The sequence below is a fragment of the Apus apus genome, chromosome 10, assembly GCF_020740795.1.
Source record: "Apus apus isolate bApuApu2 chromosome 10, bApuApu2.pri.cur, whole genome shotgun sequence".
Taxonomy (NCBI): Eukaryota; Metazoa; Chordata; class Aves; order Apodiformes; family Apodidae; genus Apus; species Apus apus.
The window spans coordinates 12,979,554-13,005,624 of NC_067291.1; the positions used below are offsets into that span (position 1 = coordinate 12,979,554).

The following is a 26,071-nucleotide window of genomic DNA, read 5'->3' on the forward strand; positions in this document are numbered from 1 at the left end:
AGCAGTGAAGCATCAGAGATTTACAGAGGGCTGCATACAGGGCCAGTGCCAAAAGGTTCTGAGACACATTCAGAATGCTTTAGTGGCAATGTGTTAACCAAAAGAGTTGGTTAAGTACTTGTGAAACTACTAATTTTTTTTAAAGAGTGGTGAAATCCCTAACTCCATGTATTTCATCATGTTTTACAAAATAGAGCAGGTTGAATAAATATTGAACCTTAAAAAACTCACCACCCTTGAAACCCAGCAACTGAAAATGATCCAGCCAAACATCTGTGATAACAGACCTAAGTACAAGGCAGTTTCCAAGTGAGAAACTCACGGTGAAGTCTGAAAAGAAATAACAACCACAGAACCCACTTGCATATGCATGCCCTAACACCTGAAAACCCACCCTAAAACCATTCCCTAATGCTAATCAGGTGTAATAAGTCTGACTCAGAGTACTAGGCTAAAGCTGCTTCCTTATTTTGATAAAAACATTTATTGACCTTATTAAACCACCATTATAATTACCAAAGTAATTTTAAAAAATACAACTTATTATCACTAGTTTTCCTTGCAAAACTATCCAGCCAGAGTGTCTCAGCAGCAGGGAGCCCACGGGACCACCATGTGTAGGAGCTGCTTAATGAACTGTTTCATGCATTGCTGGATTCTCCCAATATTTGGGATTTTTTTCCCCTCAGAAACAGCCCTAGGGACCAAAGCAAAACAAAATTCCCTTCGAATATGTTAAGAGACATTATATGTATCATACATTTAAAATAAGATCATCTGAAAGTACCTATTTTTCGAGAACAGACTGAGTTTCTTATTTCTGTGGTATTGTCTAGTGTGTCCAAGAGCAGGAATGGCCCTCTATGACCCTGGAGTTCTCTTTCTCACATAAACAACACAAAAAGCCAAATTCCACCTTCTACATTACTCTTGTAAGATCATGGGATCACAGTCCCTGGTCACACAGCCACAAATGAATGAAGGATTTGTTTAATTTACTTCAACTGAAAAACAGGGCAATCCAATTGCAAAGGAAACATGAAATTTAATGCACAGAATATTTAAAACTTCAGAGCCCAGCACACTCTCAGACTGGGATGACTCTCACTCACTCACACGTTTTTAGATTGTTCCAGAGTTGGCAAACTGTGCTTGATCAAGCCAAACAATGACAGAATGGAACCTGAAGACACAGAGGATTTGGTCATCACTTCTAAGCACACACTAGTGGGACAGCCAAGAGGCAGATGCCACCCATGCACAGCTTCCTTCTTTCCTGCTCCTGAGCACCTACTGCAGTAATTAATTTCCTTGCAATCAGAATGGACATGAGGCAGAACATTCATTTCATCCATCCTACATGTACAAACTCCACCAGCTAAACAGACTGAAGTTGGAACCCCACAAATTCCTATTCTTGGCACTGTCCAAGTTCACAGGCCATCTCTGGATGGCAATGTGACCTTCTTGCTATAAGAACAAACAGTTCACAAAAATAGGAGTACATTTTTTCTCTGGAACAACGGCGTGGCAATGGGCTGGTGTGGATGGAAAGTCTTACATCTGAAACACCCTCTTCACTCTCCACAATGCCGGTGGGACCACATAACTCTGCTGAAAAATAGGTATCACATGGTGATTTGGTAGTTGTCAGCAACGAGCCAAATATCTCCCAAGATTTCACACTTAAAAGAGAAAAAGATGCCTTGCCAATATTTCCTGCTTCTACAGTAAAACCAAACTTAAACCTGAAATACTCTATTCACAATAATCACTCATGTATATTCCTTGCATGGCAGGATGTTTCAAGAATTTATATCCCGAAAAAGACGGGAAAACCTCAGTGCTAGAGCTTCTGTTTTCAAAAATCTCCCTCTCCTTCCATTGCAGGTGCAATAATCCTGGCACAGCTGCCTCCAGCCTCAACCCTCCTAAGTGGGGGGGGGGGGGTGGGGGTGGAAAAATCTCATCAAGTATTAAGAGTCAAGTTTCAGACAGTCCTGTGGAGATGTACAAGATTTGAGGACACCTCATTTCACATATATGGAAACTTTCTCTCCTCTCCATCCTGCCTGCCTGGCTCTATGTTATTTATTGAATGCCTGCTTAATTTCACCCTACAAGTTGCTATGTTTCATGGACACTCAGTGAAAATAGCTGATAATGAACCACTGTTTTATCCTGGGATAAAAGGCACAAGTAGCTATTAACTCAATAAACAAAAAATTACAGAACTCATTCCCTACCTGCCCAGAGGCCAACGGTCTTACTAAGTCAGTCATCCCGTGTTAAGATGTTAAGATCTGAAATACTGAGATCTGGTTTTAATTCTCTGTACTCTGACTTCCTAAGCTGCTGGGCTGGGCATGTCTCAGAGACAGATGGTTCTTGAGGGTTCATGCACTTTAAGAGTTTACAGACAAAAGTAAAAAAAACCCTACAGAAATCAAGTGCTGTCAGCTGAAACAGCTCCTTACACACAGAGCACCTTTCCAGTGCATACAGCTCTGATAAATGTGCTCTTCAGAACGAAAGGATAGAAAGCAAAGTCCCAAAGGAGCTTTACTACAGCTCCTTGTTTTGTCAACTGTGTCAGAAAGAACACACTTCTCTGAATAAAAATGGGGGGTTTTAATTTTTTTATTTTTTTTTTCCCAAGGAGAGTTAAGAGCTCTTTATAGAATATCATCCATCTTTGGCAAGTATCTTAGTTTCTACAAGAGACAAAGGGAAGCCAGAGAATCTGACAACGTTATTTTGTATATAATTTTTGGCACTAATACCTAAAAATAGACTTTTTTACCCTTTTATTTTTAATAAATAGGCTGATCCAATTTTCAACTGGATGAGGAGAAGCTTGCTGGTTTGATAATATAGTACAGAAGTCATTACTTGTTTTGATAATATATTACTTTTTCAGTAGACATAAATTTGACTGTTATTATGTAATTTAGGGCATAAAAGATTATAGTTGCCAGGGCTGAGTTTCTGGGCATGCCTCAAGTTAGTCTTCAAATTTCTTCAGAGAATTTTGTTGCTGAAGTCAAATAGGAGTCTGATCCAGCTCTTCCCCATATCAGTTGGAGACTCTCCTAAATTCATTCACTGAAGTCAGAGTTCAAAACAGTGAACACAAGTAGGAGCCACATTTGTATCCACTGGCTGGCTGTGTGTATGCAAAGAATTCCCTTTCTTCTAAGAAGGGTCATGCAGAAAACAGAGTTGGAAAATTGACATGGGAGATTAAGACAGCTCACAGCTCAGAAAAAACCTGCACTGATTTTCAGAAAGAACATCTGTTCTAGACAGAAGTTATTCCTAACACGGTTATTTACCATTTGTTGAGCACTTCCCACCAGTTCAGTGCTGTGGGAAGCTTGACTTGGCTTCTTTACTGTCTCTGGTACTACCCTCTTTTGAGTTTAACACTATTTTTTTCATTTTTACAGACAACTTGATTCTATCTTCAGGATCTGGGTTTTGTAGCTGTGCCTACAAACTGGGCTTGGTAACAGAAAGCTTTGCAGTTGGACGGAAAACAGCATATGCTGAAGTCATCATTGCAAGACAACATATCATTTGAAGGTTCTGTCAGACAGGTTCCCCTACTCAAATCTCTGCTCATATAACATGAAGTAATGCTTCCATAATACTCAGGAACCACAGTGAATTGTCACACAAGGGTCTTTAGCTATCACCTCAACTTTTGCTGTGGTCAGTGACCAGTTCCATTTTAAAGTTCTACTTCTTTGTACTTCCAAAATATGGCCATAAACTATCATGCCAAGATTAAACTTGGCATACGAGTTGTGTCCAGAAGTAACCTCCATAAATCTTTTTCAGCTAGAAATTACATTGACTTAGTCATTTTTAAACCGCTTGAAAATCAAAGCTGTAGAGGTTCTGGTTCTCATAATTTTTTTGCAGTCACAGGTCTGCAGTTTCAGCACCCCTTAACCACTCAGCCAAAGCAGTTTCCAAGGACTCCTGATCCAGATTGTTCTGAGGAGGCTCTGTGCCATGGACAGGATTACATATGCTGCTCCCTGCCTCATCAGAGCTACAGAGAGTGAGGCTGAAGGAAAATGTTGTAGTTGGATTACTATGTGCCATGCTTCTTGGAGCTCAGAACTGAATATAATAAACTTGGGTGTTTCCTGCCAGTTGCAGGAACATGCACCTCCACAGCCTTGACAAGCATATCTCAGACACATCATGGAATCAGCTGGAGTATTTCCAGGCAATTATACAGAGATACCTATATTCTCCATTCTGCTCTCTCATGAACTGCTTATGGAGAATCAGATGGGCAGAAATCAACCTGGCAAACTGTTCTGGAATACTATATTTTAATGGATGGACAGTCTACTGAAATACTTTCTCAGCCATTTTTTGGCAAGTAAATATAGAGGAGGTATTCCTCAAAAGTTCTTCTTTGCACTTAAATCCAAGCTCTGTCTGTTCTCTGTGCCATCAGAGATTTGCTGTCTGCAGCTGGTTAGAGGCTGTTGCTTACATTAGGATTCCACCACACTGGTTGTCATTCAGCCCTTCAAAACTTGCAACCCTGAACCTGCATCTGAACCCAACATCAATCAAGTTTCATCAGTGCATCCTAAGGACAAAGAGATCTTTGCTAATGGATCCTACTGTGGGACCTGATCTTCATCTATATTTAAATGTATTTGTTTTCCCCTCTGCAGATTTCCAAGAACAAGGAGGGAAAAGAAATCATTACTCTGAATATCTGCCCCATTCTGATTCATCATGCTCATTACGTATGTAATGACTTCTTGGGAGCACTGCTTGACATTATCATAACATCTTAGCTGCTGCCTTTTCTAGATCATTTCCAACTGTACATACATATTTCCCAGTTCAGCTTTCCTGTTACTACAATGTGTTAGCAAATAATGTACAATAAACAAGCAGACAATTGTTCCATTTCCAGGGAATAAAATCTCCAAGGATATAAAATGGAACAGAAACTATCCATCCTTCCCCATATCCTGTGAGTTAAAAATAGAGCAAGCAATGAACTTCCCAAATGCACTATATGGTTTAGGCCATACTTGAACAGCCATTTCAACTTGGCACAGGCTTTTACTGCTCCTGAAGTCCTGTCCTCTCCTCACCCTTAACTACTCAGTCCCCACTTCTCCTCATTGTTAGAACAGGAGTTCAAGCAACCCTATGATAAGAGCCACCCCTACCAAAACTAAGGGTTTTTTGCTTAGCTGAGCTCTGGGCTGGGCCAGCCCCGTTGATGTGACTCACTGTACCACTCAAGTGCCAAAGGAGGAGGGGGTGAGATGAGGTGAGGATTGCATAAGCTGCTGTGGCTGCCAAAGAAATGCTCACACAACCACAGTCCCAGTCTTATTCCTGGGGGCAGAAATGTGAGAGGGAGCCTGCTTCCTTCACTGACTTGTTCTCTGTCACTCCACTTTGGCTGTGGCAGCCTCCCAAGTCCTTAAGGTCTGAAACAGCTTCTCAGGATAAGCAGGATTGCTAAGAGGTGCCGGGAAAACCCCAGCAATGCATCACTAACCATCAGTGCTAGTAACAGGACAAACCAACACAACCAAAGGACATTGCTCTGATCTGATGCAAGGCAGGTGAAGTTTCTCCCTTGTCAAGATGCTGTCATTGATTCCCCAGATCAAGGGCTGAAGGAGAAGGTTACAGGGTTGAGGAAATGGACCCTGAGAAGATGAGGAAGAGAGTAAAATTAAAAATAAAAACATGTAACACTTTCACTTCCAGTCTCCTCTTTTCCCTAAGCAGCTCCTGTACTCGACAGCCAGATCTTCCTCACTAGAAGATGAGGATTTTCCTACTGTCTGCAGTGTTGGCTGGTTTGCAGTGTGCATCTCTTTCAAGCTCTGCGTTGTCCTTTGCACTGCATGAAATACAACTCTGGAAAAGCCAAGACAGAGTTGGGGGCTGCCCAGATTCTTCGACATACACTGAATTAAAAGAAACGCATGTGCCTACTTGACTTATGTTAAAATGTCACTAAGGTACCCATTATTTCTGTATTTCTGATCACTGCAATATTGTTTTCCTTCTACCTGTTAGAAAGCTGCTACTCTAAATACGGCTGGTGTTACAGGAAGGAAAATGTAACTGATTGAACTGGCTCAAGAATCACCTTGCTCCCAAAAAAGTATCTCAAAGGAATGAGAGTGAGGCTCACAGACTCCTGCAGCATGCTGTCTGTAAAAGAATTGATGTAGGACTGACAGTCCTTACAAAAGACTGCTTCTCTCATTTAATAGTATCTTACAAAGTCAAGGAAATGCAAATCTAGAGCTTTCTGTTTATATGCCTGCCCCTTAGACTGACAAAACTACTACTACTCTAAATGTACTTCCAACAGTCAGAACTTTCAAAGCTACTCAAAAAGCAGGACTACACTATGATGTCGTTTGCTTTACACTAATTTTATTAAACAGCTAGAAAGATGCAGCAGACACCTTAAAAATCCATTCTCATGTAAGATCCCCATAGACGAGGTACACGTAACTATGTCTATGCTCGATTCAGCAGAAGACTGATGATTGTGCTTATGGCTTGTGAGGTGTTCAGCTGGCCAAAAACAATGCACTGTACATGTAACCACAGTAACTTTGTCAAGGAAAACTCACACAATGTGCCCCATTTAGTTACGACCAATTATGCACTGTTCTTACTGGCACTTGCTTGGAACAGTTGTAACTACATACTTTCCAGCCCTAAAAAGCACCTTTCTACATCCACCCTGCCTCTGCACCTTAAGAAGTGTAGCTGCCCTGGCTCTAAACAGGCTGCTGTTTTGCTTACACTGCTAAAATGTTCAGCAGTCCACATACTGCAGATTTACAAGCCTTCAGTATCACACTGACAACTCCAAATGACCCAGGCAGGGAAAAGATTTAGCTTCGTAAATACTGCAATTTGAGCTTCTCTTCCCACTGGCTACAGACACATTCAGTGTAAAAGAAAGCCCATAGTTAAAGCTGGAAAAAATACAGAGTTGGGTTTTCAGAAGTGCTCTGCGTTTGTCTAGTCCTATTCTGGTTTGAGCAGGTTAAGCCCCAGAACTGAGCACTTTTGGAATTCGAATCACGACTCCTCACTGAGGCTCTGGAGTAATTGCTTCTTGGAGCAGGATTGTACGTATGTTAAAATGTATTACATGCTACATATTAAAACAGAGGCTGTCCTCTTTTGCAGGTCTCATGGTATGAGACTCAGCTGTTTTGCTCTGCCCAGGTTCCCCTAACTGTTCACTTGGTTTTGATCCATCTGGATTTTTACCACAGAATTTTGCTTTGAGTTTCTAATTTGAATGCAGGAAAGCTCTGCCAAAACCACATCACATTCAAACCACAGGAAATCATGACTTTGGCACTGTTTTGACATGGAAGCTGTAAACAGTGTGCAGGTTCACTCAAAACTGGAACGCTGTCCTTTGAGTTATGAAACACACCAAAACTTCCAGCAAACCAAGTCAAAATTTTGAATTACTGAAGCAAGAGAAATTAATTATGTGACTTTTGAATGGACGGGGATTTTAAATATTATTAAGCCTTTTTCCTTTTTCCTTCGGCTATAAATGTTCTTTGTGGAAGAATAAAAAGAGAAGCTGGGTTTCCTCCTTTCCAAGTTTGAGTTAAAACAGGATTTAGTTAATCCTCATAGCTGTAACACACACATACAGTGATAAAGACAAGAGCAGCTTCCTACTGGCAGTCTTGAGCATGAATAACTGTAAATGCCAGAGTTATACTGAAGATATGAATACGGTTTAGTTTTATGTGCAAAATGATAGGTATTCAACTTAGAACTAACTTACACCACTGCTACAGGAGCAAGCCTCTTGTTTAAAATCCACAGGATTTTCTGCTGCCAAACACCGGATTTTTACCCCAGGATTCCCGTTAGCAAACCACGAGAAATTTTTACTGAAATGGAAAAGTATGATTTTTGCCTTCAAAATACACACTGCCCTGAAGAAACGCACAGTTGTAAACAAGTCACAAGTTCATTGAAGATGAAAGGAAAACAATCTAGATTTCCAGACCAAGCCTGAGAACAATCCACACTCCAAACCTACCCAAGGCAGAAGTTTGAATGCCAAGCAACATGAAGGTGGTTTGACTGAAGTCAAACAAAAAGGAAGAAAAATATAGTCAGACAAAACAATATTTATATTACTGCACTGGCTGCAAGAAAAAGGCAGTTTAATCTTGCTGATTTTTTTATTTTTTTTTTTAACAGATTTTTCAACCAGGCATTTTGAATGTCAGAAAAACTCCACAGGAATCCATAGCACACGGAATCATGTATCAGACATATCTGACCTGTCATAGAGTTCTCAGATGTACACAGTTGCTCTCGCAGCTTTTCCACATCATCTGGATGAACCTGTTCATACAAAGTGCTGCCAAACCATTCAGATTGGGGCTGGTTCAGCACAGGAGTCACAGAGTCTGATACGTAGATCACTCTTCCCGTCTCTGCTGCAACTACAAACAGGAACCCATCTGCAGCCTCCAGGATAAGATGTTTCAGTTCCTTCCAAAGAAAGGATTTTATCAGAATGCCAGCAAGAAAAGGCAATTAAATCACACATCCGCCACTGCCAAAGAATATTGCTTTCTTGTGATCTTAGTAACTGATCACAAGCAAGGCAGAAATTTTCACTGTAGTATTGATGTAACAACACAACCAACCTTGCAGCAAGCCGTAAATTGCTGATCTTAATAGCAAAGAAAACTTTGTTTTCCTTTATTGCCTTTCATCTGGTGATCTCAAGGCACTTTAGGAAAATTAGAGTAACTAAAACTTACTGCATTACAAAATGATAGGTATCTAACATTAAAAAAATAAAAAGTTATTTAAGAGTACAAACAAAGGAAATGAAGAGTTATAACTCATATGGCAAACTCATTCCTTAATTAAAAAACGTCCTGAATATTTTCATTAGAAAGAAACCAACAAGTATTTCTGGATTGTTGTCTTTTTTCTTTTTGCCCTCAGGATGAGCTCTGCTTGTAAATTAAACACTCATTGGATAAAAAGCAGAAAGTGTAATGGGAACAGGGACAGGAATCCCCAGCCTCCCCTCCCATTAGGGGGCCTGAGCCACTACACAAGAAGACTGGGTCTCTACTTGATTTTCTTTTCCAGCCTGTGAATATTAAGGCTCAGAGTCTCAAAGAGTCTGGAACACCCCATTGCTGTTTGCATGTATCTCGCATAAAAACTACCTTTGCTTAACAGAGCTTGAAAACCCCTCATGGGAAAAAAAGGACAACTACCACTCCAATTCCTGGGAACAGCCTTTGCTTGGTGGCTCCAGTGACCACTAGAGCTTTTTAAGATACTAATCTAGAACTCAGACAGAGAGCTTTGGAAAATCTGAGTCCCATTCCAGGTTAGAAAGCTCAGCACAGTTAGTGTGCAAGTGGCCAGATACTAGCTGATAAGGTAAGGATCATAGTCTGGTAAATTTTGCTAAGGAACTGGATAACTCATCTCAAGAAACTCATCACTGATCATCAGCTTCTGACATTTTATTTTAGAACAAGCACACCAATTCTGAACCACTTACTAAATCATAGAATTACAAAACTGTTAGGAGTTGGAAGAAACTTTAAATATCATCTAGTTGCAACCTGCCCTGCATTGGCAGGGACACCTCCCACTAGACCAGGTTGTTCAGAGCCCCATCCAGCCTGGCCTTGAACACTTCCAGGGATGGAGCTTCCACAACTTCCCTGGGCAACCTGTGCCAGTGTTTCACCACCCTCACACTAAAGAATGTCTTCCTAATGTCTAACCTAAATCTCCCCTCTTCCAGCTTTAATCCAGTACCCCTTGTCCTCTCACTACAAGCCCATGTAAAAAGTAAAAATAGAAGTAAAAATAAAAATAGCTAGCTGCAGTATGCAGAGGACAATGAGAGCTGTTTTGCATACACTGTTAACAAAGATGAAGACTGTAATTCTGCTAGGTTCAAAGAAACCAAAAAGTTGCAGTGAGAAGTGACAATCACCAGCTGAATGGCTCAGTCCCTCCAGAAATGCACTTCAGGAAAGCCAGAGTAATCAGAGATGTGAACACTGAGAGGTCAGCAGCAGCTGCTGCTGCCTCTAGCCATAACTTACACATGTAAGTGCTTAAATTGTTCAGATGACAAAAATGCACATTACACCCATAGGACTTCAGAAACAATGAAGGTCATAGGAATTTCCAGTGTGCTCAGTTAAACGGTTTTTCCTTCAAGCACTGGGTGCATCTTCCTTCTTCCATCAAAAATACAACCAAGGAAGCACCTCAGCCAGTACAGATGGGATTAATTTCTGCCCAGTTCAGCTGCTAAGAATTTAGGCATTGAGACTAAACAATGTTTTCAACATTCCTCTAAACCTAGGAGGGAGAGGCAGGTCTTTCCAGAATAATTTCTACCTATTTTAGAGAATCTTTGTTAGGACAGAAAGAACCCAGTTCTGGAGGTGAAAATTCCTTTCAAATTATGAGAGCTGGCAAGCAGCTTGCTTTTCAGATGGACAGATCTCAATGATAAGAATGCCCATCTTGCTGTTTCAGAGAGGGGGATTTGTCATATAGTTAAGCTCAAGTCCCAACAGTCACATAAAATTGTCTCTATTCACATCCTGGACACGTAACTTGTACCAGTTACCACACAACAGCCCTTCCTCCTCTCAGCATCTTCTCACATCACTTAAGACCACTAACGAGAGATATAAGGTATTTCCAAAAAATCTACCTGTTCTGTAAGAAATGAAGGCTTGTAAGCTCCATCAGTAGATTTGTTCCCAGTGCCCCTCATGGATTTCATGTGTGAAACCGCCATCCGAAGAATCGTCAGCTTGTCGGGCTTCCGAGCCAAGGCGCTACAAGTGGGCACCATGTCAGACAGCTCAGTGATGTACTGTGTCATCTTATTTCTCCTGCGTCTCTCAATTTCACTGTGATTCTCCCTGAACATTGAAAAGAAATACCAAATCAACAGAAAAGCATAGGTGATCAGAGCTAAGTACGGAGGTAACAAATTGTAACACTTCGCGCTTCTGCTGTTTTCGCTGCAGGGCAATAAACTGCTTCACAAAGCTAAGTACTATTATCCCTCAGTTTATAGACAGAAAGTCCAGGCCACAGAGGATAAATATGGTTTGTCCATAGCTCTGAAAAGAACCTGTATTTCTAGCTATTGGCTTCTGGCCTTCATCTCTTAACCAGTTTGATCTCCTTTGGTTTAAGGACCAAAAAAATGAAGCATGAAGATGAGAGGAACTGACAACTGCCAACTCCAGCCAAAGTCCCAGATTATCAAGAGCATCCAAGGGATGGATTTGCTTATAAAAGGGCTCTTTAAGCAGAAACCTCTTACTAACAGCTGGATGAGGTCAGTAGTAAGCATCAGTACCAACTTACAAAAAAGCCCAAAGACAACACAGATCTCCCATCCTGCAATGCTGTGTGGAACGTCCCACATTCCTGTTGGGAGTCACTACATGCCTAAAAGCTGCAGGACTGGGACTATATATGGTGTAACAGCACATACAAAACCCCAGTAAATAAACAAAAGGAGTACAAAAGACAGCAAGTAAACATCTGGTTTGTCAGACATCAGAATTTTTGTTTGAGAACAATCTAGCACAGCAGGGAAACAACAATGACAGTATTTGATGCTACTCCACTTCGAGCCAAGCTCCAATGTTCCTTTTCTTTATAGCAAACATATGACTGAGGTGGTGAATCAACTTCCAGAATTCTCAAAATGGTCAACCACCAAAATCTTTCAGAACTTAAGATCTGGGTGTTCAGCTTTTCCATACTGCAAATCACCCTTGCTTGATTACTATTAAGGAATTACACCAATATGTACATCTGAGGTGGTTCAGATGGACCTAGAATACTACAGTGCCTAGTATTTATTTTTCCCATACTGTACCTGTCAAGTGGCAGCTAAATACAAGTACACAACAGGTATGTGATGCTTCAGATGTCAAAGCAGCATCTTCCACTGATTTCAATGAACTGTGCATGGCAGTTTCTTGTGGGATCGCTGGCTGATCCAACAAGATGTGAAAGGTGATCACGAGGAGAGTCCACCAGCACTGACCGGTACAATAACACAACATTAGAAGCAACTGCTACAATTTTGGGGGCTGACTGTTATGAACAGTGACCATGAATGTAGAAGCTAGGCTTGGCATGCTTTTTGGCTACTCTGAATAATGGAGCTTTTTCTAAAAACACAGGAAAGAATGCACGTACAGGGGGTATATGCACGAGGCTTTGTCTCCAGAAATGCCACTTGTTAGGGCTAGTTGCAGAGTTATTATTCCTACTGATGCCTATGCTTACCATCTGACAATCAGGAACTCCAGCTGTGGGTCCCTGCAATGACAGCCCACGGTCCTTCAGCAAATTGCAGCCAGTCCCTTGGTTAAGGTCACTACCTACTTAACTATCTATTACCATACCAATGAGCCTCCCCATTCCAAATGGCTGATAAACAGCCTTTGTGTGGGTCCACAGAGAGGCAGGAGAGAACAGTGCCTGTGGGAGCTGGATCCTACACACATATACAAGCAGAACAGCCTGTATGACACTGCACACATATATAAGAGCATTCATGTGCACGTCAGCATTTACATGGAGACAAATATGGACAAGGGGAAGAAAACCACATTTTTGCATCATGAAAGCTTCAGCATTTTCACAGAAATGGTGATCAAGAGAAAGACAAAGAACACACATATTCAACATCTATTTTACGTTTTTAAACAACATATTCCATTGCCTGCCAAGGAAGTATTTTAATATCCCTGAACATTAAAAATAACCATCACAAAGGGTAAACAAAGAGACTGCAAAACTTCCCAAGAAGAAAGAAAAGGATATCCAACAGTCCCTTTCATTTATGATAACAAAAGCTAAAATGTAATAGTATTTTAATCAACTGGCCATGAAAACATTCAAGCACACAAAAGTCTGAAAACTTTCCTGAAACTAGTACAAATTTAAGCTCTTGGAAGAAAAAGAAGGGCTGTGATACTCCTCCAAAAGTGTTTGCCCTAGGAACCCTGACATTTAAAAACATGTATAGAGAATGATGTCCTAATTCTGTAATTTATAACTTTTTATATGGAAATTTTGGAGGGAAGTTTTTTTGGGAGACTGTGGAAGCTGATCCAAGTTCATTTAGGTCCAGTGTCAGTATTTCTGATTTCAGGTGTTTTTGGATCAGACAACTCTTCTGACTTTTGATCAGTCAGAATGGCACTATATAATATAAAAATGGGGGCAAACCATATTTGATTTTCCCTTTTTCCTACCTGGCCATCCTTCCTGTATCAGCAGTACTTTGATCATGGTCCCACCTAGAAGCAAAATAACCAGCTCTCTAAGCTAAGGCACACGTACTGAGACTTTTTGGACACGACCATCACCCTCTTTTCTCTCAGCAGAAGAGCTCTATAGAACACGCCTACCTTGCAAACTTTTCCTTATCACCAGAGATTTGATCACCATCATACCTAGAAACCAAAGATGAAATGTTAATTCACCAGGGTTATGCATTACATGACAGTCAACACACAGCAGAAAGCAAAGAGGTTCACAACTGCCAACTACTACAAATAACAGCAAGAAAAATGAGGGTGTGAGAACAATTAAGCAAAGAAAACGTAGAGTCTGATGGAACTTCCAAGCCATGCTGATTCAAAAGCTTCATTTGTGTATTTAAAAAAGTTGGAGACACATTTCAGGGGATTTGTGCAAACACTTTGACATACACTCACTGCTTGGGAAACTTAGCGACCAGCACCATTACAGAAAACACCACTGAGCTTTTATGGACAGCAGCCCATGAGATACTCCTTGCTATGCTGGAAGTGAAAGAGCTGTATCTTTGCCAGATTGCACTCACAACTCACTCCATTCAGCAGAGGGCACTGATGGTCTACAGATAACACGGGAGGGCAGGGACACAGGCTTAAGTGCAATGCATCATGTACAGAGCCTTCAGAAAAAAGCTCTGGTAGGTGCAGAGACTGAACTGTTTGTGGGGAGACTGGCAGAGTCAGGCAGGCAGAGGAAACTGCTGGGTAAATAAGGGAAATTAAAACGGGCTTCAATCCCTAGAACTAAACAGGTATCTCATTCCTACTCAAGAGAAGTTAGTCGCCCAAACAGCTACGTGCAGCAACTGCATGGAGAAAATCCTGATCCATGGGACTTTTGCCTCATGGGATTAAAGTTTCACTCTTCCTGAATACTGTCCTAGAGACAGGCAGCAACGTGACATTTCACTAAAAAAAAATTATATTATGCTCTTCCTTTCCCTTTCCTAAAATCATACTAATCCTTTGAAACTAGATTTTGCTAGAATAGCTACCAAAAGACACGTTTTGAAAAAGATCTTACTGTTGGAGAAATCAAACTGCTTGCTCCACAACAGAAATGTAGGTTTTCAACAATATCCAAAGCTAATGGCTTTTCTAGATTTGAATATTATTACTGTTCAAGGATAGTCAGGTGATATTTTATATTAGAAGGAGCTTTTTCAAATGGATGCAATTTATTACAACAGAGTTTATGAAACGTGAAGGTATCATCTAGCAAGGTACTGCAGCCTCATTAAACATCCTTTTTCTTCCAAAAAACTAATAATTAAATTTTTCTTTATTTCTTCTCAAACTAATTAAAACTGATTTTAAGTATGCAAACAATGCAAGTCCCTCTAGGAGGCTCTGTATTTTCCTTCCCCAGTAAAATTCATTCAAGCTCTGAAGAGAAAGCTTAAGTGAGACTTAAGCTGTATTTCTTTCTACTCTGCTTTAAACACCAGTACCCTCTGAACATTCAAGTGAAAATGCCACTTTCTTCCACTTGACCCTGCCCAGAGAACAGACCGAACCCAGAAAAATTTAAACAAAAGACAGATTGAATGAGGAATGGCAACATGCTGTTGTGTGAGCAGTACATGCATACACCTCCATGGGATGGTGAGGTGCCATGCAGAGATACCTGAGCTGGCTTGGAAGCCCCTGAGAAGCAAGGTGTGTTACCTCATGGAGTACCATACTAACACCAATATCCCCTGTGCTCCTGCTACTTTGGGACTTGTCTACTCACTCTTCTCTGGTTGGACAGGCTGAAGATGTTATTGCCTTCAGCTTCTCTTTTCCCCCTTCCAGTCTCCCAGCTGACCCCTCTGCATGCTTACTTCCTTAGGCACTTCAGTCAAAGCCAGCTGGGTTAGCTTAAACTTTTGAACTAACCAAATAGTCTTGACCAAGACAAGCTAGGAATCAGTCACATGGGCAATATGGAGAAGGGAAAAGCCCTAAAAGGAGGGCACAACTAGAAGATGATATCTGAACATGGCTCTTGGCATCTCTGTGCTGTTTTCCTGTACTCTCTAAAAGCAGAACAATCTGGGGGTTTTACAGCATTAAGGATTTAAATATCAAATTTTGATCTGACATCTAAAATTAACTGATCCTAAGCACAGAACAGCATACTCCTCCAATAAAAATAATACAACTATTTGCTCTCCCCACAATCAAACTTTGGAAGGCTGAAGCCAGGATGAAGACAGACCAACACGTGCACCACTGTGCCTCGAATCCCTGACACTTAAGCAGGCACAGGTTGGGTCACATGGATCACAAATTTTGCTCCCTTAACATGTTATCTTCTAGCAAACATTGGGACTAGCCCTCAGATCTGACAACCCCAACCTGGAATATCATGTCTGTAAAAGACATCAGCTAATCAGGGGTGCTGCTGGTCTTGTCCAGTAGGTTATGATATGGTGTTACAACACATCTTCAGCATCTTTATCTTGCAGGCTGACTGGGAAGATCTTGTTAAAACCCTATGTTTGAACACGGCTGCTGCTACACAGCTACAGCTGCAATTTGGGTACTCAGCAGTTTTTGGTAGGCCTCAAAGTGTCCACCCTGCACTGCAGCTGCTTGGTTTCTAACGAAAAAATGCAAACAGTGTGACCAGAAAAAAAAGGAAAAGTGAAAAATGGTAATGATGCTTTAATGTTTGCTTTTATTTCTAGCCTAGAATATTCCATGTTAATTAACATTTATTTTGGCAATTTTTACTTTTTGGTTACACCTAATAGTACATGATAAGCTCTAATCTTTAAAAAACAATCCACACCTCAATGATCTGTCATATTATCTTAACAAGCAGTTAACATCTGAAACAAATTAAAAATATATTCATTTTCAGTGGCAGAAAGACAACTTCAGCAATGTCAAGTAACCAAAGCTCATCTACAGCAGTTGAAATAATAAGCTAAAAATCACAATTTTTCTCATTTGACATAACTGCAGATTGAAATGATGACACACACCCTTGCCAGCTTTGTAAGCCAATAACCACATTAGGCAGACTTCTGCCAGGATGTCTAATTTGCAGAGGAAGCTGATAAAAACACTAACTAGAATTTAGGTCAAGCTGTTGGCAAGATCTTCAGTCATATTCATATTGACTTTAAAACATCAGTAGTGAGACAGCTGTCTTTCTCCACTGAAAGAAGTCAGTGATTTGACCAAGTCTTTGTAAATGCTCACCTTGAAAATTTGCTGGGTCCCTCTCCATCTTCATCATCAAAGTCCATTCTGTAAAAGCAAGATTCCTGAATCAGTAATCATGATGTTGGCAACGGTGATATGAACAGTCAAGCCATTGGTTCTCAACCTTGTTTGATTTATGTTTTGACTAGAGGTGTTTACAACTGTAGATTCCAGGCTTGCTCAGAATCTCCAGATCCCCTAAAAGTAACTCATCAGCTGCCAGGAATAAAAAGAATACAAGGTTTTAACAAAATAAAGTAATACAATAAAATAAACCACTGCCCTTCTCCACAGAAATCAGCAGTGTTAAAATTAACAAATAAAGGAAATATTAAACAAATACAGTTGCTGTGAGATAGTCAAAAGTAATTATCTCGTAGGCCTGGTAGAAGTTTACAGAAATCAGTGGGGACTCTATGCTGGATGACTGAAATTAAGGCTAAAGCAAATCAAGTTCTGAAGCTGTACACATAATAAACATCAGGCCACTGTTTTTGCCCCCATCTAAAAAAAGCACATTAGAAATCAAGCAGAATAAATTCCCAGTTTCCCTGCTAAGAGGATTATCTGTCTCACTGCTACAGGTTGTAATCGTGGGACATTCTTCAGACCTGCCCCATATTACCAATCACTTCACATAAATTACCAGCCAGTCTGTGGATGGCAACTGCTTTGTGGTATTGCTGTGATCAGTACTAAAATGACATATAGGTCTGCTGTGCACCTAACTTACCTGGTGTCTGACACAGGCCTGCTTCTTAATTTGACAGAAGAGACGAGCTCTTCCTTAGGCCAAACTCCAGCCCTTCAGTTTGGCTCCTCCTGGGAGCCCCAAAAAGCAGGAACCTCCTTCTTCACTTCTTACACAGAGAAACAAGGAAGATTAACTTCCTGAATTAGCCACCTAGAGGTGGACAAATATATAACCCAATTATAAGAGGGTGACTGCCACTAAAGCAGATTAGGAACCAAACTGATTTAAAATTACCATATACAATTATTGTATTAGTTTATTAATTTTAATAAAAATGCAGTAGTATGATAAACAGACCCTAAGCAATCACCTAAATGGAATTTGTGTAGACAGAAATCATGTTTTGTTTTGCAAACAGTTTTGTTGTGTTCTCTTTAACACTAACCTTCCTAACAGTTCAGTACAATAAAACTTCATACAATTGCAGATTCCATGTCTCTAACACTCTTTATATCAGTAACAGATATAAGCCATATTAAAGGCAAAACCCCTGCAAAGCAACAATAGTATTTATCTCAGTATTAAAAGAAATCCCTACCAATTAAAAATTAAGATTTGTATTTTCAGAGTGTGGGAACCACGATACAAAGTCCATCTGAGGTACTCTGAAGTACATCAGCATAGAGAAGTGTGAGAGCCAGTCAGGCAATACTACCTGGCTTCTTAACTGACAACCAAGACAGGCTGGTCAGTAACAGACATGTTTGAGTCACAGCTACAACCAAGACAAGGGCAGTGAATAAGCACAGGAATTGGGAACAGTATTAGAAAAGTCACAATAATATTTTCCAGATTATTCATAGTGATTATTCATTTCCAGAGGAAACAGAGAGAAAACCATTTTCCTCAGAGTCTTAAGAAAAGATGTGTATTTAATTTGGTGAAGTTTGATGTAATTGCCATTTCCACTATAAATTACATTTCTGCTCACCCAATTAACCCCAAACCTGGCTTTGAAGCCAGCAACCCCTCAGCTGCCTGGCTTGTCCTTCTCTGGTTTCACTGGCAACTGAAACACAACTGAGAGAACCCTCCAGTTTCAAACCTGGGGTATAAGGGCTGCAGAAAATATATCCACCTGTGGAGAAAAGCCTTTTCAGGGGGGCTTTAGTAAGACACTTTTTTCACGTGGGTGCAATACCAGACTGTAGTAAACTAAATCTTTAAATAACGTCTTTGCTTTGTTAAACTAAAAATACTAACTTTATTCCAAATACTAGATAAAAAAAATAAGAAATTGAACATAAAGTTCATTTTTATGTCAATACTTGAAAAAATGCAACAGTAAACATCTATCTCTCCCATCTTTGTTAATAAACATGTTTCCTAATTTCACATTTCACTGTGCAGAATGAAAAAAACTCTTTCAAAACCTGAAAAATAAATCTCAAGTATAAAGTCATTGATCCCACTGTCCTGCCTGAATCACTGCATCTGCTTTACAGCCAGGCAGACTGAAAGACAGGGTAACCAGCTGTAACCTTTAGCAGAATGCATAAAAATAATATTCCAGCAAACTCCTCATACCCTGACAGGTAAGATCTCTGTTCTGATAGAATAGATACACACTAGCAAAACAGTATAAGCAGCCTCCAAAAAGAATAATGACATGATTTCAGAGGTTTCAGAAAAAGAATCTTCACCTTCATTAAAAATTCCCCTTAAAAAGAGACTTTGAAAAAGAGCTGCACTCTGCTCTTTTGTTTTGAAGAGAGAGCATAAATCTTGTTTTCCTCTCTCATACTATTCATGTCAATCGAGAAAAGGCCTGATGTATGAGGTACTTACTACAACATATTTTCCTCCAAAGATGTGTGTGTACCATGAATACTGTGATGAAACTATTTTTAAAAATATATTTATTTTAAATTAGAAATGTTTTCATACAATAAAAACCTCCCACAAGGTGGTCCTGCACAAGTTAAAAAACTGAGATGGGAGAGGATTTGAACATTGCAACAAAATGATTGTGTAAAAATCCCAAGAAATGTCAAAAGATGGCTTGCCATGATTCCAGAGCATGGGAAGGGGGCAGGCAGGAATGCTCAGGAGCAGATGCAGCAGAGAGGCAGATGGGGATCTGCTCTACAGCCCTTTGTTCAGAGGGCTGCACCCAGGCAGGAAGGCTGGGAGGCTGTGGTCTCTTCCTCCCCACATCTTACAGTTCTGTCTTGGAGAAAAGACAAGACCATAGAGGCCCAAGAACAAAACAAAACCAATGCACCTGTAAACCAACCAACCACCCCACCAACTCTCCCTCTCCAAGTACACATAACCTAGGAAGGTAAAAAAGCTCATATCCTCTAATACAGCAAAGCCTAAAGAAAAAACACACTAAATAAAGAATTGACATTACATCAATGGAAGGCAGTCACTGACACTGCAATGTGTTACATTTTGCACTACTAGGCTGGCACTTTTTTTCTATAGACTACTTGGTATAATTTATGGAAAGGAAAAATATTTTTCCAAGCTGTCAATGAAGCTGAATGCCTGCACCACAGAAACATCTTCTGGATAGCAAATGAGTTTAACCTGATCTACATTCAAGTCCATGTAGCAATTATTCTGCCAACTTGGCTCAGCAATTACAAGAAAAGAAACAATTTTCAGAGATAACTGAAGCTGGAAAAGATGACTCTGTTCACTAGCTCCATTCCTTTATGTTTGACACAAAGCAGTCATTTCTAAAATGCCCAAGGATTTAGGTATACAAAGTTCTATCACCAGGACACTAATGAAAGGACCAAGTGTTAGTTGCTACTTTGTTCAAAGAGATGCTAGGAGGAATTAGACACAGCAGGCATTCTTTCCCTCAAGGTCTGAATAGATACACACTGGGAAAAAATACAAAAATGCACCCTCAGCTCAGGCTTGGAGAAGGGCTGTTAGTTTTAAGCTATGGTGCACAGATAAAATACCACCATCTCAGAGTAACAGCTTACTAACTAAATCTGCATATTAAATACATTTTAAAAAATACAATTTTACATTCCTCCCACCACTCCTCCCTTCCACTTTCTTGCAAATAGATGATGATACTTCAAATGCCATGGTTAAAGTGTATTTTTCAATTAATATCAAGTCAGTATTTAATATAGTCAGAAGATTTCACAGTCAGCGGCATCAAACCTTGGTAACAGTAAATTGCAAACTGGTATTCATTGTTGACATGGTTTATAATCAATTATCCCACAACTCAAAACTACAAAAGGTTATATATGTTATGTAGCAATAAAAAAAATGTTAATGCTTTGTTTTTATCATTTGAGGGCAAGTTTGAAGAGGTTTTTCATTGAACAGTTTCAAAATAAAAATGTGATACCTATTAAAGCCTTCAGGAGTTTCTCAGACCAGTTTTATATTGTTAGCTCAGCACAGAGAAGCAGTCAGTGGGGAAGAATCTCCAAAAAGTCCTGTTCAAAGGAAAAACCTCAAAACAACCATCCTTAGCATTCATGTCACACCAACTTAACTCCATGTCCAAGATCCACCTTCCTCCTTCTTAATTCATTCCATGAATAAAACACCACCACTGCTGCTTGAGCAGACACCTAACGTGGGGAACACACCCTGGTGAACAATCCCTAGAGCAGCTCTCACAAGGAATAATGTCTTCTCCCTAAGTGTCTGTCAGTGAAGATTTTAATCACACTCTTGACCCTGTTAAGCTCTACCATTGGCATATTTAGGGCTAAATATAAGATTAATCAAACTCTATTGCAAGCACTCTCAAACCAGATATATCTGAGAAAGGATCACCTAGATACTGTTGTAATCAACCTCTGATAAAAACAAGTATTTATTGTTAATACTAGTCTTCTGCCCTTCTGTAGCTCTTGCTACACTTTTTTTTTCTAACACCGAGGATTATTATGAATAATCAGATGTGAAGAAACTACCCCTACACATCAGCCTCCACAGTTGGATAAAATAATTTTTGTTCTTTAGCAGACCCCACAAGCTATTTTATTCTTAGCCCACAAGCTAGTGCAAGGGCTGAACTTGATTCAGGCCCTCTGTCCCAGAACCGAAGAAACTACACTGCATTTCCAGCAAGAGCCAGAATATTGTAGACCACAATCTCTGAAGAGTGGCTGCCTGTGCTATTTCTGTATCTGGGACTACAAAAAAACCCCACATTTTAAAAAGAAGGCCTCCATTTGAGAGATTTCAAGTAGAAACTTCAGATGAAGTTGGGTAAGTCTGCTTGTGCAAGTAAGGACACATCTTGCTACCTTTATTCACGTGATAAATCCTTTTGAGATTAAACCGATTTAGGCAACACACATTCATTACAAGTACAACAGTCATGGGTTCCAAACTGTTTCAGGATGCTTTGCCAAACCTGAAAGTCTTTTGAAGAGTGCAAAACAACAAACAATACACTTATCAGCAAGTTTGATCTCGCAGGAGGAGCAGATACACTGAAGAGAAAAACATAACATCAGTGACTAATGCCATAATGCAGTTTACACACATTCACGTACAGGTACATTTTCAGATTCTCAGTACCAGCTGTCTCCAGTTTCAGACCTGAAAATAAAGAAACACCTTACCCAGAGCGACGCTTCCCTCCTCGTGAAGGCATGGATCCTGCCATCCTCACTTGTCCACTCGCCATCGGTGCCACCGGCAAGGCCACCGAGCCAGGAATATCTGACGCCATTTCTGTAATACAGAGGGAGGGAGAGAGAAGAGGGGAAAGAAGTGTCCTTTAATCCATTACCTTCAAGGAGAAACCTGTTGTGACAACATTAGAGAAAGGTCCTTTCAAAACTAAGCAGTGAAAGCTTTTCCTTTATTTTTAAGGAAAAGTAAAGCCCTCCAGCCAAAGACCAGTAGATTCACAGCTCCCTCAAAAGAAGCCCAGTTCTGTCAATAGCCATTACGAGTGCCTCAGAAGACAGAGAGGACAGCAGGTAGGTACATCTGTATTTCAATTTATCTAATGGTTCTAATTTTATTTACTCAGAGGAGCTGTCAGATGAAGCCCAACAACTTTAACAATAGTTTAAATGCCCTGTAGAGAACCACAGAGCTGAATCACCAAAGCAAATGAAGCTGTAGATCATGGCACCGGCTACCAAGAAAAATAAAACTTAAAAAAACTTCTCAGTTTGCCAGTGAGGTCAAAAGTTAGAGCTGGGATGAATTATCAGGTGATGATGATTTTTATGATTTATATTCCGGAGACACTCAGAGGACCAGACTGAACTGAGTAGAGCTCCGAGGCTTCCTATATGCCTGAATGGTGCCTTGCAGAGCAGAACCGAGCCCAAATATCCAGACTGATACTCCTCTCTCTGCCAATGCTCTGGGTATACCCAGAAGTTAACAAGATAATCAAACCTCAAATCATTGATCTGAGGAACAGCAAGAGCCCACCTTATGCAATGGTCTTCAGACTACTAATGACAGTTATTTTTTTACAACCTATTAATAACAGTTCATTACACTTCAAAAAGAAAAGTGGAATATAAATTATTCATACCCTTTTCTTCTGTCCCAGGAATTAAGAACATTTTGCCTCTGTGCAACTCTTGTAAACTATGTAACCAAATAAAACTTTTTAAATGCAGGTAACACTTCACTCAGTCTGGAGGTAAAATCTACAGTCACAACATTTAATTATCTTGAAAGGAAATGCATCCTCCTTCCAACTTTTCTCTTTTTCAGAAGTTGGCTGTGTACCTGGAGCTACAGATAACTATATTTACTAATGGAAAGCAAATCTGTTTAAAAATCTTGCTATTTTTTCCCAACAGTTAAGTACTAAAGAACTTCAATTATAGAAACAGGAATCCACGTTCTTTCATTACATCTGATGAGCACGTTGCCCTTCCATGCTTTACATAAATCCATCATGCAACATTATGCATTTCAAATAATCACATTTTATCTGTTCACTGATTTAATTAATTCCTTCTACTACATTTACTTTTATTAACTCCTTTTCAACTAAATAGCAACAGGGCAAAGTACTCAACCAGTATTTTTCAGGAAAGTGTGCAAGGAAAAACAGTGAGACCTCTGCCTCTCCACACCATCGAAAGTCCTGCTGTGCCTAAAGCTGCTGCTATATGGAAAGACTATATGGCTATATATTAGCATATTTCCATATAAATAAAAGCATAAGCATCCAAACAATCAATAAATCACTATTTCCAGAATAAGCACCCTTACTTGTCTAATGCCAATAATTCACTTGGAACATTCAAACTCATACTTCACGGATAGAACTGAAGTTCATTTTTAAATGCTCCACTCATTTATTAAAGCAGATAGTAAAACCATAACAAAACTACCTGCAAAGTGTCCCAGTCACTCAGAAACATTTCAGTATAGATCATCAAGGAGATGAGATTTTTTTACAGTAGTAATTGTAAAATTTCAGATCAACTCTGAGCATTTTAAGTGAGCAAAAACAATACTGTAATTGGAATTGTGATAAGAAATTCTTGTAACCTCATCTTCCTCAATAATACAAAGATGAAAAAGCAGACCATGGGTTGGATTAATCTACGTTTAGAAGTCTAAAAGCCAAAGCTAATTATTTAAGTAACTTTATAGATCACTTAAAGGGAAGCAAAGCACCACCCTTGTACTGCTATGCTTCTGTGCTCAGAGGTGCATCCAAAACGGGCTGAGTAAACCTCTTTCTGTAGGTCCCTCGCTCTCACACCAACACCTCAGGGAGACCTAACACAGATAGTTCTGATAGCTGAAAAGATACTGCATAGATATCTTCAATCTCTAGAAATGCACATCAAAACCAGAACAATGAAGAAAGTAACTTCTTACACAAAATAACCTTTAACTATGTCTTCACAGTCCTGGGAGAACAAAATCAAGCTCATTGAGCTGACCACTCTAGAACAATGTCTTCAAAAATTTCCATTTCCAAGATACAAGCACAAGAGGAAAAAATAAATAAATCTGGGGATCCACACACATAAATCCACATGAAAGCTCAACTAAAAAGTCAGGCACTGCAAATCAGAAGACTTCCCATTATGCAAGAATACTGTACAGAAATTAAAACACTAGAATGTGGCTGTAAAAACTCTACTCATAAATGGAGCAACTCCCTGCTGCAGGAACTTCTGGGGAGATGGTGGAATGTACCTGAACTGCTTCCCAAATTACTTCCATCCTCATCCACAAGCATCTAAAAGGATCAGATCTTCGATGGTGTTTTTACATTTATTTAAAAAATGGCTGGTCAAAAAAGTAGAAACATGGCATCTCAAAAAATCAGAGCAAATCTGGAAAGGCCAAGCCAGCAGAAAAACCTGATGGAACAGTCAGGTCTTTTTCTGACTAAGCACCTGAGAAATTGTGTCTGTGCATGCTCTGGGAAGAAAACAAGAGACAGAGGAAAAAAGACATCCATAGACTGGAATCTCAGATAAAAATATTGTGGTAGAGAGATACTGCAGGGAGTCCATCTATTATCGTTTAAAAACAACAAAAAAATCCCAAACAAACAAAAAAGGAGCATGCATCAAACACAGACCTGGAGAAAAAAAAATTAAAATATCAGAAGGGGAACCTGCAATTATGTGAAGTTACATCAACATAAACTTAGGGTAACCCCTTGAGAGTAAACAAAGCTGTTCTGCTGTACCATAATCTAGTAAGAAAACTCAGGACTGCAGAAGCAGGTGTCAAGTTGGTTTTATGTATTTTTTTTAAAAAAAAAAGCCATGCTGGGTCAACAATAATAAAGATCACATTTCCAGTCACATCTACACCCACATCCAGACAGATGTTAACACTGATGTTCACAGAAGTGTTTAAGCAGCAATGAACATTAGGAAACAAGCTGTTCTCTTCCTGAGATCTGACCTGAGAGTGGACTTTCCTTCTGCCAACAGAAATAAAACCAGTGTTGCTTACTTTACTTGAATTAAAGCATGAGCAAAAGGGTATAATGTTCAGAAAGTAAAACAAGGTCAGGCTGAAAATTCATTAAAATAATCTATAATGATCAAGGCAATGTTCTGAAAAAAAATATTTAAAAGAAGTTCCTTAGTGTCAAAGGGAAATCACTTCTCTGCTAAAAAACTACAGGCAGTATTTAACATGGAAGTTAGAAAGCTACCTAGAGATCTGCCAAAGAACACAGAAACACCATTAAAATAAAACCCAGCACAATGCTCACAATCTTTCTTGGATATTCTTCCTTTTAGATGACACGTAGCAGCTCTTGTCTTACCACTATCATCCTACCACTAACACTCCTGGGCATCCCTGAGGAGCTACACTAGTCCAGGGACAATGTCAGTGCTCAATGTAAAAGCAGCATAATTAGTCCTTCCATTTCTGTCCAGAATGAATTTCCTGCTGGATATTCCAAGCTTGGATATTCCATTTGCCTCCAGAGCCACATACAAGTCACTCCCCAAATATTCAGGGAAATAAAAGACAATCTGCAAATCTAAATTACAAATACAGAGATAAAATACAGGGATTTATATGCAATAAATTCCATGTTCATCTCAAACTTTGCTATAGACATCTGTACAAAAACCAGCTACTGTGCACTGCACAAAGCAAACACAAAAAGCAAGCTAAATGCTGCATGAGGAAGCTGTGAAAGCACACGTGAACCACAGGCACAGGAAGAACTACTACTGGGCAGTGCAACACACCAGGATGAACCTGGACTTCCCTTTTTAATCAGGGTACT

At 39.8% G+C, this 26,071-nt stretch overlaps 1 protein-coding gene across 4 annotated transcripts in view; it reads right to left on the bottom strand.

The window, feature by feature from the left end:
* ARNT2 (aryl hydrocarbon receptor nuclear translocator 2) overlaps nucleotides 1-26,071 on the bottom strand; it is a 99,133-nt gene that overhangs the window by 54,058 nt on the left and 19,004 nt on the right. For 3 of the 4 annotated variants that reach the window (XM_051628067.1, XM_051628069.1, XM_051628068.1), the window contains exons 2-6: nucleotides 21,936-22,047; nucleotides 16,620-16,667; nucleotides 13,515-13,559; nucleotides 10,781-10,994; nucleotides 8,349-8,562 (exon numbers count right to left, since the gene is read on the bottom strand). In XM_051628067.1, the coding sequence (XP_051484027.1) occupies nucleotides 8,349-8,562; nucleotides 10,781-10,994; nucleotides 13,515-13,559; nucleotides 16,620-16,667; nucleotides 21,936-22,047 (633 nt within the window). The remainder of the gene's footprint in view (nucleotides 1-8,348; nucleotides 8,563-10,780; nucleotides 10,995-13,514; nucleotides 13,560-16,619; nucleotides 16,668-21,935; nucleotides 22,048-26,071) is intronic. The other variant, XM_051628070.1, reaches the window with a different exon arrangement.